General features: G+C 36.6%; 1 protein-coding gene across 1 annotated transcript; it reads right to left on the bottom strand.

Moving 5' to 3' along the window:
* Window positions 1-3503: 3503 nt before the first annotated feature.
* On the bottom strand, window positions 3504-7655 carry LOC311295573 (galactose-specific lectin nattectin-like). Its single transcript, XM_084417040.1, has 7 exons — window positions 7564-7655; window positions 7146-7205; window positions 6970-7037; window positions 6671-6795; window positions 5705-5824; window positions 3822-3933; window positions 3504-3673 (listed from the first exon to the last, which is right to left on the bottom strand). Exons 3-7 carry the CDS (start codon window positions 7028-7030, stop codon window positions 3606-3608), a joined length of 486 nt encoding a protein of 161 aa, XP_084273166.1. The 5' UTR covers window positions 7031-7037; window positions 7146-7205; window positions 7564-7655; the 3' UTR covers window positions 3504-3605.
* Window positions 7656-15661: the final 8006 nt, after the last annotated feature.

Below are 15661 nucleotides of genomic sequence, written 5' to 3'. Positions count from 1 at the left end.
GAAACTGTAATGTTCTGCAAATGGCTTGCTTCTGAGAGTAACGTTAACGTTAATGGTTTGTGCGGCCTACGCACGTGAAAAGATAAATTTCAATGTGATACATGGAATATTGCGCACATCAATCTGATTAACTTAACGTTAATTTATTACTTTTGCGTTCATGCGAACACAAATTCATCACTTTTGCGTTCATGCAAACACAAATTCATCAATCACAATGAATTAATTTCGTGTAACCGCAGCTTATGACATAAACTGACATATTAAACATTGATTGATAAAGTGTACATTGATATAGTGTACTACATATTACTTTTATTGGGCATTATTTTTCAGGATGGCAATATTCATACCTTTCAAAGTCGCCAATGTGTCGTCCGTCGTCTCCTCAACGTTCGTCTGTGACTGTCTATGGTCTTTGGCGCTGCTGCATTTGCATACGGTGTGTACAAAAGGACAAAATGTTTTTTTTATTTTTTGCGTTTGTGCGTTTCACTGAACAATGATTTGTTGACTGAACAAAAACACCTAAAGTTAAAATGACAAGACACGGCCAATTATTTTTTAAATATAAACAAGTTAAACATATTTTATCCACTGAAAGAAATGACAAAAACGTTTTATATATATATATATATATATATATATATATATATATATATATATATATATATATATATATATATAATTAAATTAATTTTATGCACTGAAAGAAAAAAGAAAACTCAACCTGCTTTTCCCCTCCGACAAAAACCCATACCATAAAGTGCAAATACTATTTGGTCTTCAGCTCATCTACAATGAAAAACACGTATATTCTCTGATATTACCTGAGATCTCGAAGTAACAATACTTTTATTGGCAGTATTATTCAGGATGGAAATGATTTAAGCCAAATATACATACCTCACACAAATTAAGTCGCCATGCCATCATCTCCTCTCGTCTGTCTTTGGCGCTGCTGCATTTGCATACGGTGTGTGCAAAGGGACATACCGTTTTGGATTTCTTGTATTTGTGCGTTACACTGAACAATGATTTGTTGACTGAACAAAATCTTCTAAAGTAAAGATGACAAGATGTGGTCTTTTGTTGAAATTACTAAGTTAAATTAATTATATCCAGTTACTTGTGTTTGTTAAGTAAAGTGAACAAGAAATTATTTAGTAAAACTGACACCAACCAAGTTCATTTTTTTGAGTGTTGCTTGGATTTACAAACTCCATTGCTTGGAGTCATCACCAGACAAGATATCAGAGGTGGACGAAGTACACAACTTCCTTACTTGAGTGGAAGTATAGATACTACTGGTCAAATATTACTCTGTTACAAGTAACAGTTGTAAAGACCTATTTTTACTTAAGTAAAAGTACAGAAAAGTATCAAAAGTAAATGTCAGTGCATTGTTTTATTATTGTTTGTATGTAATACTTAAAGTACTGTATGCCTCTGAATCTATGCCTGCATACCCTCATATCAATATCAAATTTATTTCTAGAACACAGTTCCAGTAGTGGGATTGAATGTGAGATTGAATAAGTCACTCAATAACGTCCACCCAAATGGCTGTTCCCTCAAATATTGCCCTATTTAACGTTTTTTGGCTTTTAGTATGAATATGTTAGCCTCACTGTTATCTATAAGCTAGTGTGCTCCAAAAAAGTGACAAAGTTCGCATTTTGAAAACCAAACCCAATGTTGAAAATGAAAATCGGGTTTATGTCAGAATCCAATGTCAGATTGACGTTGATCTCCAATGTTGGACAGACGTTGTATTGTGGTTGAAAATGAAAATCGGGTTGATGTCAGAAACCAACATCAGTCGGGTTATGACGTCAAACCGACTTTTATTTTCAATCAATATCCAACGTCGGGTTCTGATGTCAGTCAGATGCAGGGTTGTGATGTCAACCTGACTTTCATTTCCAACCAAAATGCAACCAGAATCATCCCCTGACTAATGTTACTTTCTACTCAAGGACCTTGACAGAATTGTAGTGGAGTAAAAAGTACGATATTTGTCTTTCAAATGTAGTGAAGTTAAAGTAAAAAGTTTCCAGAAAAAAAATAATACTCAAGTACAGATACTCAAAAAGTGTACTTAAGTACAGTACTCAAGTAAATGTACTTTGTTACTGTCCACCTCTGCAAGATATTGTGTTTTGCTTTACATAAGTGTATTATACTGTGTACCATTTTCGTTAACTTCCTTGTGATTATTGTAATAACTGCCAGTTATTAAACGTTTGAGCAGACTGGAGCTAAATTATTTCTTTTAATAGGCTAATTGCTAGCGCAGTGCACTCATCCCATACACCGCTCTCCGAGAAGAGCATCAGTATCACAGATCAGCCGGAGATAGTACTGTCATCTATTCAGAACACAGACTATGAACTGCAAAGGCAAAAACCCATCTTACACATCTCTTTCCATGACGGTGAGAACCACATTTTTACATAAAGCAGTAAATGAACCAAGAACACTTGAACTAACTTAAGCATAAAAACCACACAATTTTACCAACACAAAACCCAACCATCTTGCTTTAACGCATCAACTCCCAACAAACAATTACCCATAATGCACCCAGCTGCTAGCACTGACTGCCAGGTCATTACAATATTGACATTTAAGTGGAATATATTTATTGCATTATGGTTGCTGATTTTCTGAGTGTTATTAGTGCAATGAGACATACATTGACAAATACTATTGTAAATTATTTCTTTATGTAGATCACATACAATCACAGATGCATATCAATATTGTAAATAAGTGCCTCCTTAAAGAATCTCTTCTACACTCATGATTCTCGAATCTGATCCATATTTAACGTGCCTCAACCAGCTGAACTTTGCTATACCGCCCCTGATGATGATGAAGCCTAGTTTAATGCCATTCAACCATATCCTCAGACCTTGCCAGTCATTACATGGGACAGTTATTGTTTTTAATGCCAAAATTGTTGCTGCATACCCCTCTGACACTGGGTAGTTGCACCCCTGGATATACCCATCCCTATTGGCAGCAACGAATTAAAAGTTATGGCCAATTTACCTGTGATTAAATTCAGTATATATACTTCTGCCATATGTTGCCACCCCTGAAAAATTCCTGCCCCCCTCTCGCCACCCCATAAATATTTTTCTAGATCCGCCCCTGCCAGTGCCACACAATATATTTATATTTACATACCAACGCTATCTCACAACCAATTTGTACGAATGATAAAAGTTGGCTAATTCGTACAACCTCACTCGTACGATTTTTCTAAACCCACGTGATGGGTAGGTTTAGAGTGGGGTCAGGGTAGGTCATTCGTATGAATTCATACAAATTGAGCAATTCGTATATAACGCACGATTTTGCAAAAAAAAAAAAAAAAAACCAGCACTAATTCGTTAGAGTGAGGTCGTATGAATAAGCCACCTCGTAGAATTTGTACGTTTTCCCGTGAGATCAGGCTCTTACATACATGAACTTGAATGTCCACAATGCACAATTGGCTTTTTCAATGCTTTTATTAATTTGAGGGGTGTTTCAGAGAAGATTGGAGAGATGTTGTAAATGTAGTTTAATCAAGTAACTGGAGCAGCATAAAGGTCTCACAGGTTCTTAACACAGATAGAGGATAATGAGATTGAACAGGGCACATCGTTCCAGCAACGGTTAGCTGTAAGGTGGAATAATGAAATCAGTTATTCTGATGATTATAGAGTTGTTAGAATCAAAATAAAATAGATTTTATAAATAGTTACTGTGACGTGAAATTGGATTTTAAATTAGAACTTAAAGTATTAAGAAAAAGACTGCATTCTTACAACTAAAGTTGATCTCCAAACAGTTCTCGGGAACACCAGCACTGTTAGGTTCTCCAGCGCACCAGTTGGTATACGAAAACAGAGATCCATCACTCCATAACCAGTGTCCTTCCTAAAGAGTGAAGAGAGTGAAGACAGAGTCAGGGCTCCAGACTGCGACCAAATGGTCGCATTTTGCGACCAAAATTTGAGAATGTGCGACTGAATTTTACATCCAGTCGCACATGTGCGACCAGTAATTTTTTTTTTTTTTTTACGTTAAACGTGGAAGGGGCGCGTCAAAGAATCCGGAATGTGTAGCAGGCCAATGAGTGTGAGAAGAATAGATAATGGCCACTGTAACTGGCTAATGTGTGGAGGGGGAGGGTCCTAGAGATAAGCGAGCGCGCGTAAGTTAAACGTCTGTGGGAAGGAGACGGAGACAAATATCAATGTCACGGACAGACCTATTTTTTTACAGTCTATGGGACAGACACAGTCGGTCGGATGATGATAAAGGCCTGAACCCACTATTTTCGGGAAGACTGGCTACGAAAATTCAGCTGGTTGAGGTACTGTAAGTAAGGTGACGAACTCCATGAGCTGCGAATGTTGCAGTCGCTACCCCAGAACTGCGGGGAAATAGAAGTTTGCAGGCACTTCGCAGTTTAAACACAAAACGCATCTCAGCCTCAAGCAGAGTATTCCGTGACATGTTATTAAATAAAATGAAAAAAACTGCGCTGCGCTACTCATTTCTACTTCATAGACCGTTTAATAGTTCGAACCAATAATAGACAGCGCAGAGCTTCTCTCGCCAGTCGCGGGCCGATCGCGATCACGCGAAACAGTTACATCGTGGAGATCCAGTGAAGAAATCCATTGAGTTCGCGACAGAATTAATACCATTGCTGCGAGATCCAGTGAGAAACATTCAGATTTGACGCAGAATTCTCTGTTATATAAACCATATCAGATCAAACAGCGCTGACGTGGAAACCAGGAGAAACATGTGCCATGAACGAACAAGTTATAGAAGGCTTTAGGTCCACAGATCAGCAACATTCACCATGGATTTAATGTAGTAACACCACTTACTGTAACTATGGTATATTGTGTTTATAACAGTAGCCTACACATCTTTTTCCAGCACTTCAAAACTATAATATCATATATAAATGTTATTTTTAAGGTGTTGACCAAAACATTTTTTGTTCATCCTTTAAAGATTGTCCCTATTTATAAAACTAAAAGTTTCAAGAAGTAGGAAAACTCACACTTATTTAAAAAAGAAAAGAAAAAAATATTAAATTACTATTGTAAACATAGCTGCAGAGGACGCTTATTGGCTATTTTCACTCCCTAATATCTATTTTGTCACTCATTTTGCTTTTGAATTATTAAGACATTATGAATGATAATAATTAAAGTTAACTTTATCTATACACCTCAAATTAAGCTCAGTGCTCTGTCATCCCACAGTGCTACCAAATACTTTCTGTAGAACTTAGTGCCGCTGCCCTCAAATGTTAGTCTGGAGCCTGTGATCTTAAAATAAAACTGCACCATACTTTCTGTACGTTAAGGCTATTTATTATCAAAGCATTTGTCAGTAATACAGTTATTTGGGGAAAATGTGAATAATTGCATTGTAAGATGATTTAAGGGGCGCCCCTAAATTTTCTGCTTGTGCTCCTAAAATTTTAAGTCAGGGGCTACAGCGCTCCTAATAAAAAAAGTTAGTCTGGAGCCCTGAGAGTGCACTACTGTTGTCAGACTTCAGGAAGAAGCGAAGTTCAGATTTGAAGTAAAACTATCTTCATTACAAACTTTGCATTTACTGGTTAAAGCAGTAATTATAGTGTAGACAAACAAATGTCTCTTTAGGACACAATTGAACTTACTTGTACAGCATCATTAGCACCAATCCAAGAACGTGTGGAAGACAACAGACTCAGCAGGACATTATTTTCCAGTTTATTCCTCACAGATGCGAGAGTCGCACCAAGACTTTCACAGTTTTCCTAAAAAGACAGATTTGTCAATACAAAACCAATTCTTTTAGAATAAAGCAAAGTCTGATTTACTTGATAAAACCCTCGTAACAATTTGCACTGACACCAAGTTAATTTTACTGCTACTGTTATCAAGTAAAATCTACTTAATATTGGGCTTAAAATTAGTTTGACATTTAAATTAGTTAATTGAAGTACTTGCGTAAACGTTACTTAATTTCACATAGAATTAAGTAACATCTACTTAGACTTTTGCAAATTAAACAAAATTGACTTTTTACTGAGACTAAATAATACTGAATTAAACCACACATTTAAAGTGTATGCTTATTTAGAAACATCTTCATAAATCAAACAATAGATATTGAATCTACATTGAATCAACTGAACACCTCAATACTTGGTACACAATCCACAATTGTGACGGTAACATTCGATAGATTGTTTGAGTAATTGTGTAGTAGAAAATTAAACAAAATGCCAAATTACTAAACCTACCAACAAAAGCTATGATAAAACGGTGTACCGGTAAATACAGCTGGAAAACAGTGAAGTCAAAACGTATTAATTATTCATGCCACAGTGCATGATGGGAACACCAGTATAAAAGGTGAATAGGTTTTACTTAATTTTATATTGTTTGATTCACGATATTATAGAATTGACTTTTGTCTTGCCTGAACTAACTTTTCCATGTAGAAATTATATTAGTTTTACTGCAGCATTTACTTCACTGGAGAATAACTTATCAGTTTAAGTTAATAATTTGATACAGGTCTTTAGATCGGTCTTTTAGATGTAGTTAAAGACACCTAGTATAAAGTGCGACCAAATCATCTTGTTGTAACACATTACCTCTGCTGTGTTCCAGTCAGTCGATTGAGAAATGTACTTGTAGCATCGGAGTTCAAATTTTATCCATCCAGCGGGGCATCTACCGGCTAAACTGCCCACTCTATTAACATTGCTTGTAGAATTCACTGCAAAGAATGTTTTGATTTTTTTTATGTAGCTGATTTTATGTTTGTGTGATTATGTGCTGAAAATATGTGTACTTTATACACTTGTAAACCCTCATGCAAATATTAGTCAGTGGAATAATGTACATTTCCAAAATGTTTTTAGATAGTTTTACAAATAAATGTCTTGGTTACCTTCTGCATCCCCCATGGAGAAGAGGATGAAAAGAAGCAGACAACTTTTCAGCATTGCCATGATGAACCTGAAAGTAATAAGCAGGAAAAGTGAAATGTCTGCATGCACTCATATGCTGCACACTGCGATTCTCAATGCATTTAAACACAAAGCACAACATTTATTCAGAACTCACTTTGGTTTTTAAACTGTTGCCGTCAGAATCTCAGAGGAAGATTTTGTGAAGCGCCAGAGCCTGTGTAACACCAGAACATTCTCATATCAATTGAATGAAGATGGGTCATATTTATACACATAATATCAGGCAATAACATCCGGGTGTCCTGGGCAAAGATCAAACTTTATCATTTCTGGCATATTAGTTATAGATTTATAGTAATAATTAAGAGAGTTCAAATGTTAAAATGTATGTGTGTGTCTTGAGTTCAAGGTCTAGTTCTAAACTGAAAAAAAGAAAGAAAAAAGAACACTTGCAAAAAGGTTTTACACTCATTATTTAAGGATGTTACATGTATGGAACTAACAAATTAGATCAAATTAACAAAGTAAATTTAACTTGGCCAGTTAGAGTTTGTGGAATAATTTCTACTTACTCTAGTATTGCTGAAAGCAACCCACGTGTAGCAGCACAAACAGCCTTCTTCAGGGTGTGCTTTCCAACCAAACAATTTCCTCTTTTATGTGTGCTAATTAGAAACACCTGAGTGACATAATACATGCACATACAGAGAAAGTCCACTAGGTGGCTACATTGCAAATTGAATCCAAAGACCAAAAAAAAAAAAAACAATTATGATGAAAGACAAAAGTAGGCTAGACACAGAAAGCATAAATCACAAAAAAGGACTGAAGTCTATTTCTTCATTCAACCCAGGGTATACTGTGGCCTGTAGCTAATATATATATATATATATATATATATATATATATATATATATATATATATATATATATATATATATATATATATATATATATATATATATATAGGATATTTCTCTCTGTAAAATTTATTTTAATCAGTCACCACCCCGAATACTCTTTCTAATCATTTCTAAACCCTCAACCATTAGGGCTTCTGGATTATATTGAGCACATTTTTGGAAGTGTTTTGCCATAGGGTAATCTAAATGAGCTTTTCTAATGGCATTTTTATGCTCCGATACTCTGTCTTTAAGTCAAGTCAAGTCAAGTCATCTTCATTTATATAGCGCTTTTAACAATGTAGATTGTCTCAAAGCAGCTTTACAGAGATAAGCGTATAATTTAAGGCAACAGAGATTGTTTCGGCTGTACAGCAGAGTTAAGTTATTTCCATCTAAAGTTAGTTTTAATTGATTTGCTTCCGTCGCAATGATCATTTGTCATTTGCTAAGACGACACCATTCTCTCTACACAGACTTTAAATGCGAACCTGTGAGAAACACTGATGGCGTTCACATGCGCATTTAGAATGGGTTCTATAGTTATGTGCGTTTGAATATACGCAGGTTTGGAATTCCCTACAAGCCAAGCCTAAACAGAATACTTGTCTTTCCTTATCAATTTTGATAAGGAATTTTATTTTATTTGTTGCTTTGGGGTAGGACCGCGAGACGAATTTTCCCGACAACGCCTTATCTGTAGAGTGGTAGTCGGATCCTCCATAGGGAGAGACTAGTTGGCACTTCAGCACTGCGTTGTCATCGGTCCAGGCGAAGGTCCTTCGTCAGATCTGGATACGGCCTGGATCCGGCAGGCTGCAGGAAAACCTCGGGATAAACACAGACACTAAAATTAGCGTAGATGCCATTCTTCTCATGATGTAACGAGTACATCAGGATTTTTGGGAAGTGTTCCCGGTTCCGGCTGACCTACTATATGCAGCCTAACATTAAATTATAGAAGTCTATAATGTATTATGTGAAAGCTAGGTCAAAGAGATGTGTCTTTAATCTGGCTTTGAACTGACAGAGTGTGTCTGCTTCCCGGACAATGGTAGGAAGACTGTTCCAGAGTTTTGGTGCTAAATAGGAGAAGGATCTACCGCCAGCAGTCGATTTTGATATTCTAGGTATTATCAACTGGCCGGAATTTTGAGATCGTAATAGACGTGACGGACTATAATGCGTTAAGAGCTCGCTCAAGTACTGCGGAGCTAAACCATTCAGTGCTTTGTAAGTAATCAGCAATATTTTAAAATTGATGCGATGTTTAATAGGGAGCCAATGCAGTTTTGACAGAACTGGGCTAATATGGTCATACTTCCTGGTTCTGGTAAGAACTCGAGCTGCTGCGTTTTGAACCAGCTGTAGTTTGTTTATTAAGCGTGCAGGGCAACCACCCAGTAGAGCATTACAATAATCTAGCCTTGAGGTCATGAACGCATGAACTAACTGTTCCGCATTTGTCAATGAGAGCATATGGCGTAATTTAGATATATTTTTAAGATGGAAAAATGCAGTTTTACAGATACTAGACACGTGACTTTCAAATGAAAGATTGGTATCAAAGAGCACACCCAGGTTCCTAACTGACGACGAAGACTTAACAGAGCAGCCATCAAGTGTTAGACAGTATTCTAGATTATTACGTGAGGAAGTTTTTTGTCCAATAATTAGAAACTCTGTTTTTTCAGAATTCAGAAGTAGGAAATTACAAGTCATCCAATTTTTTATATCCGCTATGCATTCCGTTAATTTTGTGAATTGGTAAGTTTCGTTAGGTTTTGAAGAAATATAGAGCTGAGTATCATCGGCATAACAGTGAAAGCTAATGCCATGTTTCCTAATGATATCTCCTAATGGTAGCATGTACAGAGTGAACAGCAGCGGTCCTAGTACTGAGCCTTGTGGTACGCCATACTGAACTTGTGATCGATGAGACATCTCATCATTTATTGCTACAAACTGATAACGGTCAGATAAGTATGATTTAAACCATGCTAGTGCATTTCCCGTAATGCCAACATAATGTTCTAATCTATTTAAAAGAACGTTGTGGTCGATGGTGTCAAATGCAGCAGTAAGATCGAGTAACACTAATAGCGAGATACAACCACGATCGGATGATAAGAGCAAATCATTTGTGACTCTAACGAGAGCTGTTTCGGTACTATGGTACGGTCTAAATCCTGACTGGAAATCCTTGCAGATATCATTTCTTTCAAGAAAGGAACACAGTTGTGAGGATACCGCCTTTTCTAATATATTTGACAGAAAAGGTAGATTCGAGATCGGCCTGTAATTGACTAATTCTGAAGGATCAAGTTGCGTTTTTTTAACAAGCGGTTTAATCATAGCCAGCTTAAAGTTTTTTGGTACGTATCCTAGAGACAAAGACGAATTAATGATATTAAGAAGAGGATCTATGACCTCTGGAAGCATCTCTTTCAGTAGCTTAGTCGGTATAGGGTCTAACATACATGTTGTTGATTTAGATGATTTAACGAGTTTAGTAAATTCTTCCTCTCCTATAGCAACGAATGAATCAAATTTTTCCTCAGGGAGACTACAATGCACTGCCTGATGTGATACTGTAGTAGACGGTTGCATAGTTATAATTTTGTCCCTGATATTATCAATCTTATAAGTGAAGAAGTTCATAAAGTCATTACTGCTGTGTTGCTTGGAAACTTCGGTGCTTGAAGCTTTATTTTTCGTTAGTTTAGCCACCGTTTCAAATAAATACCTAGTATTATGTTTATTTTCTTCTAATAGGGTTGAAAAATAAGCAGATCTAGCAGCTTTTAAAGCCTCTCTGTAAGTAATTGAGCTCTCTTTCCATGAAATGCGAAATATCTCTAGTTTTGTTTTCTTCCAGTTGCGCTCCATTTTTCTGGCTGCTCTCTTAAGGGCCCGAGTGTGCTCGTTGTACCACGGTGTTGGACTATTTTCTTTAATCTTCTTTAAGCGCAACGGAGCAACTGTGTCTAAAGTGCTGGAAAAGAGAGAGTTAAACGTTTCTGTTGTAATATCTAGTTCTTCTAAGCTATCTGAGATGCTGAGATGATGAAACTGTTTAGGAAGATTATTAATAAAGCAATCTTTAGTAGCAGAAGTGATAGGTCTCACATATTTGAAACACGGAGTCGGCTTTGCAGCCTTGGCTAAATGAAGTTTACACGAGACTAGATAATGATCTGAGATGTCATCGCTCTGCTGCAGAATTTCAACGGCATCAACATCTATTCCGTGTGATAATATTAGATCTAGAGTATGATTACGACGATGAGTAGGTCCTGACACGTGTTGTCTAACTCCAATTGAATTTACAATGTCTTTAAATGCCAATCCCAATGCATCTTTTTCATTATCGATGTGTATATTAAAATCACCAACAATTAGTACTTTAGCTGCAGTCAATATTAATTCTGATAGAAAGTCCGCAAATTCTTTGATAAAGTCTGTATGGTGCCCTGGTGGCCTGTATACAGTAGCCAGCACAAATCTCAAACGTGATTTATCGTTTACACTATATATTTTTACATTAAGCACCAATGCTTCAAAAGAATTATATTTAAAACTTGATTTCTTAGTGGTTTTGAAACTATTACTATAAATTACAGCAACACCACCCCCTTTGTGTTTCAGACGAGGCTCATGTTTATAACTGTAATCTTGCGGGGTGGACTCATTTAAAGTAATGTAATCGTTTGGTTTTAGCCAGGTTTCTGTCAAACACAGCACATCTAGGTTATTATCTGAAATCATATCGTTAACAACGAGTGCTTTTGAAGTAAGCGATCGAATATTCAGCAACCCAAGCTTTAGCATTTGCTCATCTGTATTATAGCTGTTTTTTTATTTGTTGAACATCAATTAAATTTTTAACCTTAGTTGGGTTTAAACGTTTTTTGGATTTCCAAATTCGGGGAACAGACACAGTCTCTATATGATGATAGCTAGGTGAAAGAGGCTCTATGTGATAGGATTTATCTGACCTTGGTGACGCGAGGCCGCTAGCAGACGGTCGGTTAAGCCAGTCTGTCTGCTTCCTGACCTGAGCCCCAGATTGTCATGTTTGAGCTCTAAGACTATGAGCCATATTACTAGAGAGAAGAGCAGCACCATCCCAGGAGGGATGAATACCATCTCTTTTCAACAGGTCAGGTTTGCCCCAAAAACTTTTCCAATTGTCTATGAATTCTATATTATTAAGCGGACATATTATTATATCTATATTATTATATCTATTATATCTATATTATTAAGACGTCTCTTGGTCCGGCCTACATAAAAGCATCCACATTTGCATGATAACCTGTATACCACAAAAGTAGTATTGCAATTAATGAATGCTTAAATGCTGTACATTTTATGTGTCTTGCAATTACAGAATTATTTGCATTCTTTAATATTAGAACAATGATTACAAGACCCACATTTGTAAGTACCTTTTAACTGTCTGTAAAGCCAAGTAAACTGTTTTTTGGCAGGAAGATGACTAGATACTAGCCTATCTCGTAGTTTTGAAGCTCGTAGTGTTGGATTAGAAGTCCACTGCTGTGGATCTACTGAAGCTGTGATCCGATTGGTCGTCTCTGCTGTGGTGGGCGTGGCTACTGTCATTCTTCTGGTTTATGACATCAGATCCACAAGAGGAGGAGACTAATGGAGGATCAGTTGAAGAATCAACAGATAGTTTCTTAAGAATGATATATCTTTAAATAACCACATTTGTGTAAAGAACCAAACAACATGTTCGTACGTTGCTAGAATTATCTGTACGGTTGATCTATCAGAACCTGTAGAAATGACATCAACTGATCATCCATGTTCCTGAAACATTAGTGTGTGTGTTTTTAGTGTCCTTAGTTAGTTCGAGGCTGGGTCCTCATTTTCTACAGCCGCTGGAAGTATAGAAGATCTCTCCAGTAAACTGTGAACTGATTGAACTTCAAAGATGACTTATTATGCTTTTTTACATGATCAGATTTCATTCAGCTTTATTTTTGGGGGATTTTACTATTTTTAACTACAATTTTAAAAATTATTGGCGTAAGAATTTCTTTAACAATCCCTCTGATTTAATAATATCCTCTTTACAGTGTTATCCCTAATCATAGGCTATTTTTTCTACAGTTGGTTACAGTTGAATTTTCTCTGTTATATTTCACTGATCTGTGTTGCTGTTCTGCTTCTGGCTGTAACTGTTGGTTGGATCATCTATTGTCGCAGGATGTCTGGAAGAGGCAAGCACCACCTACAGACACTACAGTAAAGGTAAACATCTTTATTTGGCAAAATTAGCATTTTATTGCGTGTGTGATTATTTTTCCATGCAGACAGGAAAATAATCCAACGATGGACTAGAAAGTCCAACACTGAGGTTTCTCATTCTCTCGTTTCTTTGTAGAACACTCTGAATTTCACATTCCTCATTTATAGCCTACTGGCAAAAGCATCCCTATGGAAAAATCAACATTTCAGACAGAACTTGTTCAATGACAGATGTGCTGATGTTCTGTAACTTTAAATTATAATGTTCATTTCACTCTCTTTCAGTGGCGGCTGCTGGTCTTTCAAAGAGGGGAAGCTCATTATCAGCCTACATCATCAAAATTGTCCATTTATTTATACGTAAATTCTACGTTCCTATTCAAGAAAATGCTCTGTGACCCTGTTGTACCAACTAGGCGTCTTTTCCAGTGACTTGAAAATTGTATAAAAGGTATCAAATGTAATAATATAATAAAGGTGTAAATAATAATAAAGTATAATAATAATAATAATAATAATAATATATATTTTTAATTATTTAAATAATTATTACTATTAATAACACAAAACATATAAGTAATAATATAATAAAGATATAAATGTATAATTGTGTGAAATGTATTCTGAACATTGGCTAGCAATTTCGCCAAGCAAATACCAAGAAATTAGCCTAGAAATCTAGACGCACCCTAGCGGCAGCAAAATGTATTTTGCAGCCAGGGTAGTCTAGCAACTCTCCATAGACCTTTTTGCTGCAAAAACCTAAATTGGGTTAGGCCAATAACGTCGTGTATAGAGTCGGTGGGGCAGGCTTAACAAAATGACGACAAAGTTGCAACCGTTAGGGAACCTTGAAAACAATGAATGGGCGGCTGCTGCTGCTGCTGGCGAACAGCGGTCTTTTGAATCGGCTTTGGCCGCGACACTGGACTTGCAGTTTAAGTTTTTCTTTGAGAAAAGAGCAAGAACAGCACTTCAGTCATTTTTTAAAAAGGAAGATGTGTTCGGAGTTTTGCCGACTGGATACGGAAAAAGTTTATTATACAGATCAGGGGCCTCATTTATAAAGCTTGCGTACGCACAAAACGGGGCTGAAAACATGCGTACGCCAGTTCCTGCGCAAAAGGTGGGATTTATGAAGAAAAACTTGACGTGAAAATATGCGCACCTACACGCAAACTCTGACCCATGCGTACGCACATTTTGGAGACGGAGCAGTTTGGCGACACCGATGGTGAGTTGGAGTTAAATGTCTTTTTGGTCACTTTTAGAATTTAGAATTAAAATTAAACATAATACAAAAAGATAATACAAATATAATTTCCCTCACCAAGCCTGTCACTTGAAGCAAATATCCATTCCTTCTTATGTCCGCGCCAGCGAGCGCGTTGGGCCGTTTAGTGAAACTGACGCAGTTTAAATAAATAAAATAATGATTTAAACTATGTTTTACTTCTGATATAAACATTTAGATTAAATATGCCATTCAAATTATGGAGTTAAACACTTAAACATGAAATCATACTGAAAAGTTACAACATTTTTTTATATTCAATTCAATCAATAGAAATATTTGTTGTGGATGCGATTGTTTTTGAACACTTTTCCTGTGGCGTGCTGCGTTTTAATGTTTTAACCACAGAGATAATTGCTTATCATGATAATACCAGATTGTCTGAGAAAATAGTTTCGTGCAAATAATGCCCAAGGCCTATCTGTTTCCATTAAAAATATAAATCAATTAAAAATACAATTCGGCAAGTGGAAAAGATTGAGAAAAACTTTCTCTGAAATGTATTTGACACTATTTGATTTATGTAGGCTATTCAAAAACAAGGCAAGGATAACTACTTGATTTGTATTAATGTAATGTTTCTTGTACCGTTTATATCATTTGCATATGATTATTCATCCACGTGATAACGTTTAAGTTATCACGTGGATGAATAATCATATGCAAATGATATGTAGATGAGGATCTGCATAGTAAAACTAGGCGTTGTAAGCTCCATATATGGTTATTTCGGGTGGAGACGCATGTACGCACAATCTTCCGCTGACTGGGATTTATAAAGTGAATTCTGCGCAGGTACTGGCGTACGCACGGTTTTATAAGTCTGAATATTTTTTTGCGTACGCCATTTTTGGCTTTTGTGCGTACGTACACTTTTAGTAAGGTTCCTACGCACAGTTTTATAAATGAGGCCCCAGAGCCATAGAGAGATTCTCTATTCATTCTCTCTATGACACTGATATCGACCGCTTGTTGCTCTGATTGGTTGTAGCGCTATCCTATTGCGTGCAGAGGGATTTTGAGAGACAATAACCGTTTATCCCGCCCCTCAGATTGAGCCGTGTCTATGGAGAGTTGCCAGACCTAACATCTTGATGTAGCCATAGGTCTGGCTTGCCAGGCTACCAAGAAATAGCCCAGCCAACACACCCATGTGGGGCCCAAACGGGCTGCAAATGGGCTGATATCCGGGGCCCA

Source organism: Rutilus rutilus (assembly GCF_951802725.1).
Source record: "Rutilus rutilus genome assembly, chromosome: 8".
Taxonomy (NCBI): Eukaryota; Metazoa; Chordata; class Actinopteri; order Cypriniformes; family Leuciscidae; genus Rutilus; species Rutilus rutilus.
Note: the sequence above shows the minus strand (reverse complement) of the source record. Positions and strands in the feature narration are given on the sequence as shown.

Bases quoted from the DNA above. Each gene is read 5' to 3' on its own strand.
- LOC311295573 (XM_084417040.1), bottom strand. From the start codon at position 7,030: ATGGCAATGCTGAAAAGTTGTCTGCTTCTTTTCATCCTCTTCTCCATG. The intron at 3,934-5,704 runs GTAAGTTCAATT...TTCACTCTTTAG, and splicing joins GTGCTAATGATGCTGTACAA to GAAGGACACTGGTTATGGAG. The intron at 3,674-3,821 runs GTAAGAATGCAG...TCCACCTTACAG, and splicing joins TTTGGAGATCAACTTTAGTT to CTAACCGTTGCTGGAACGAT.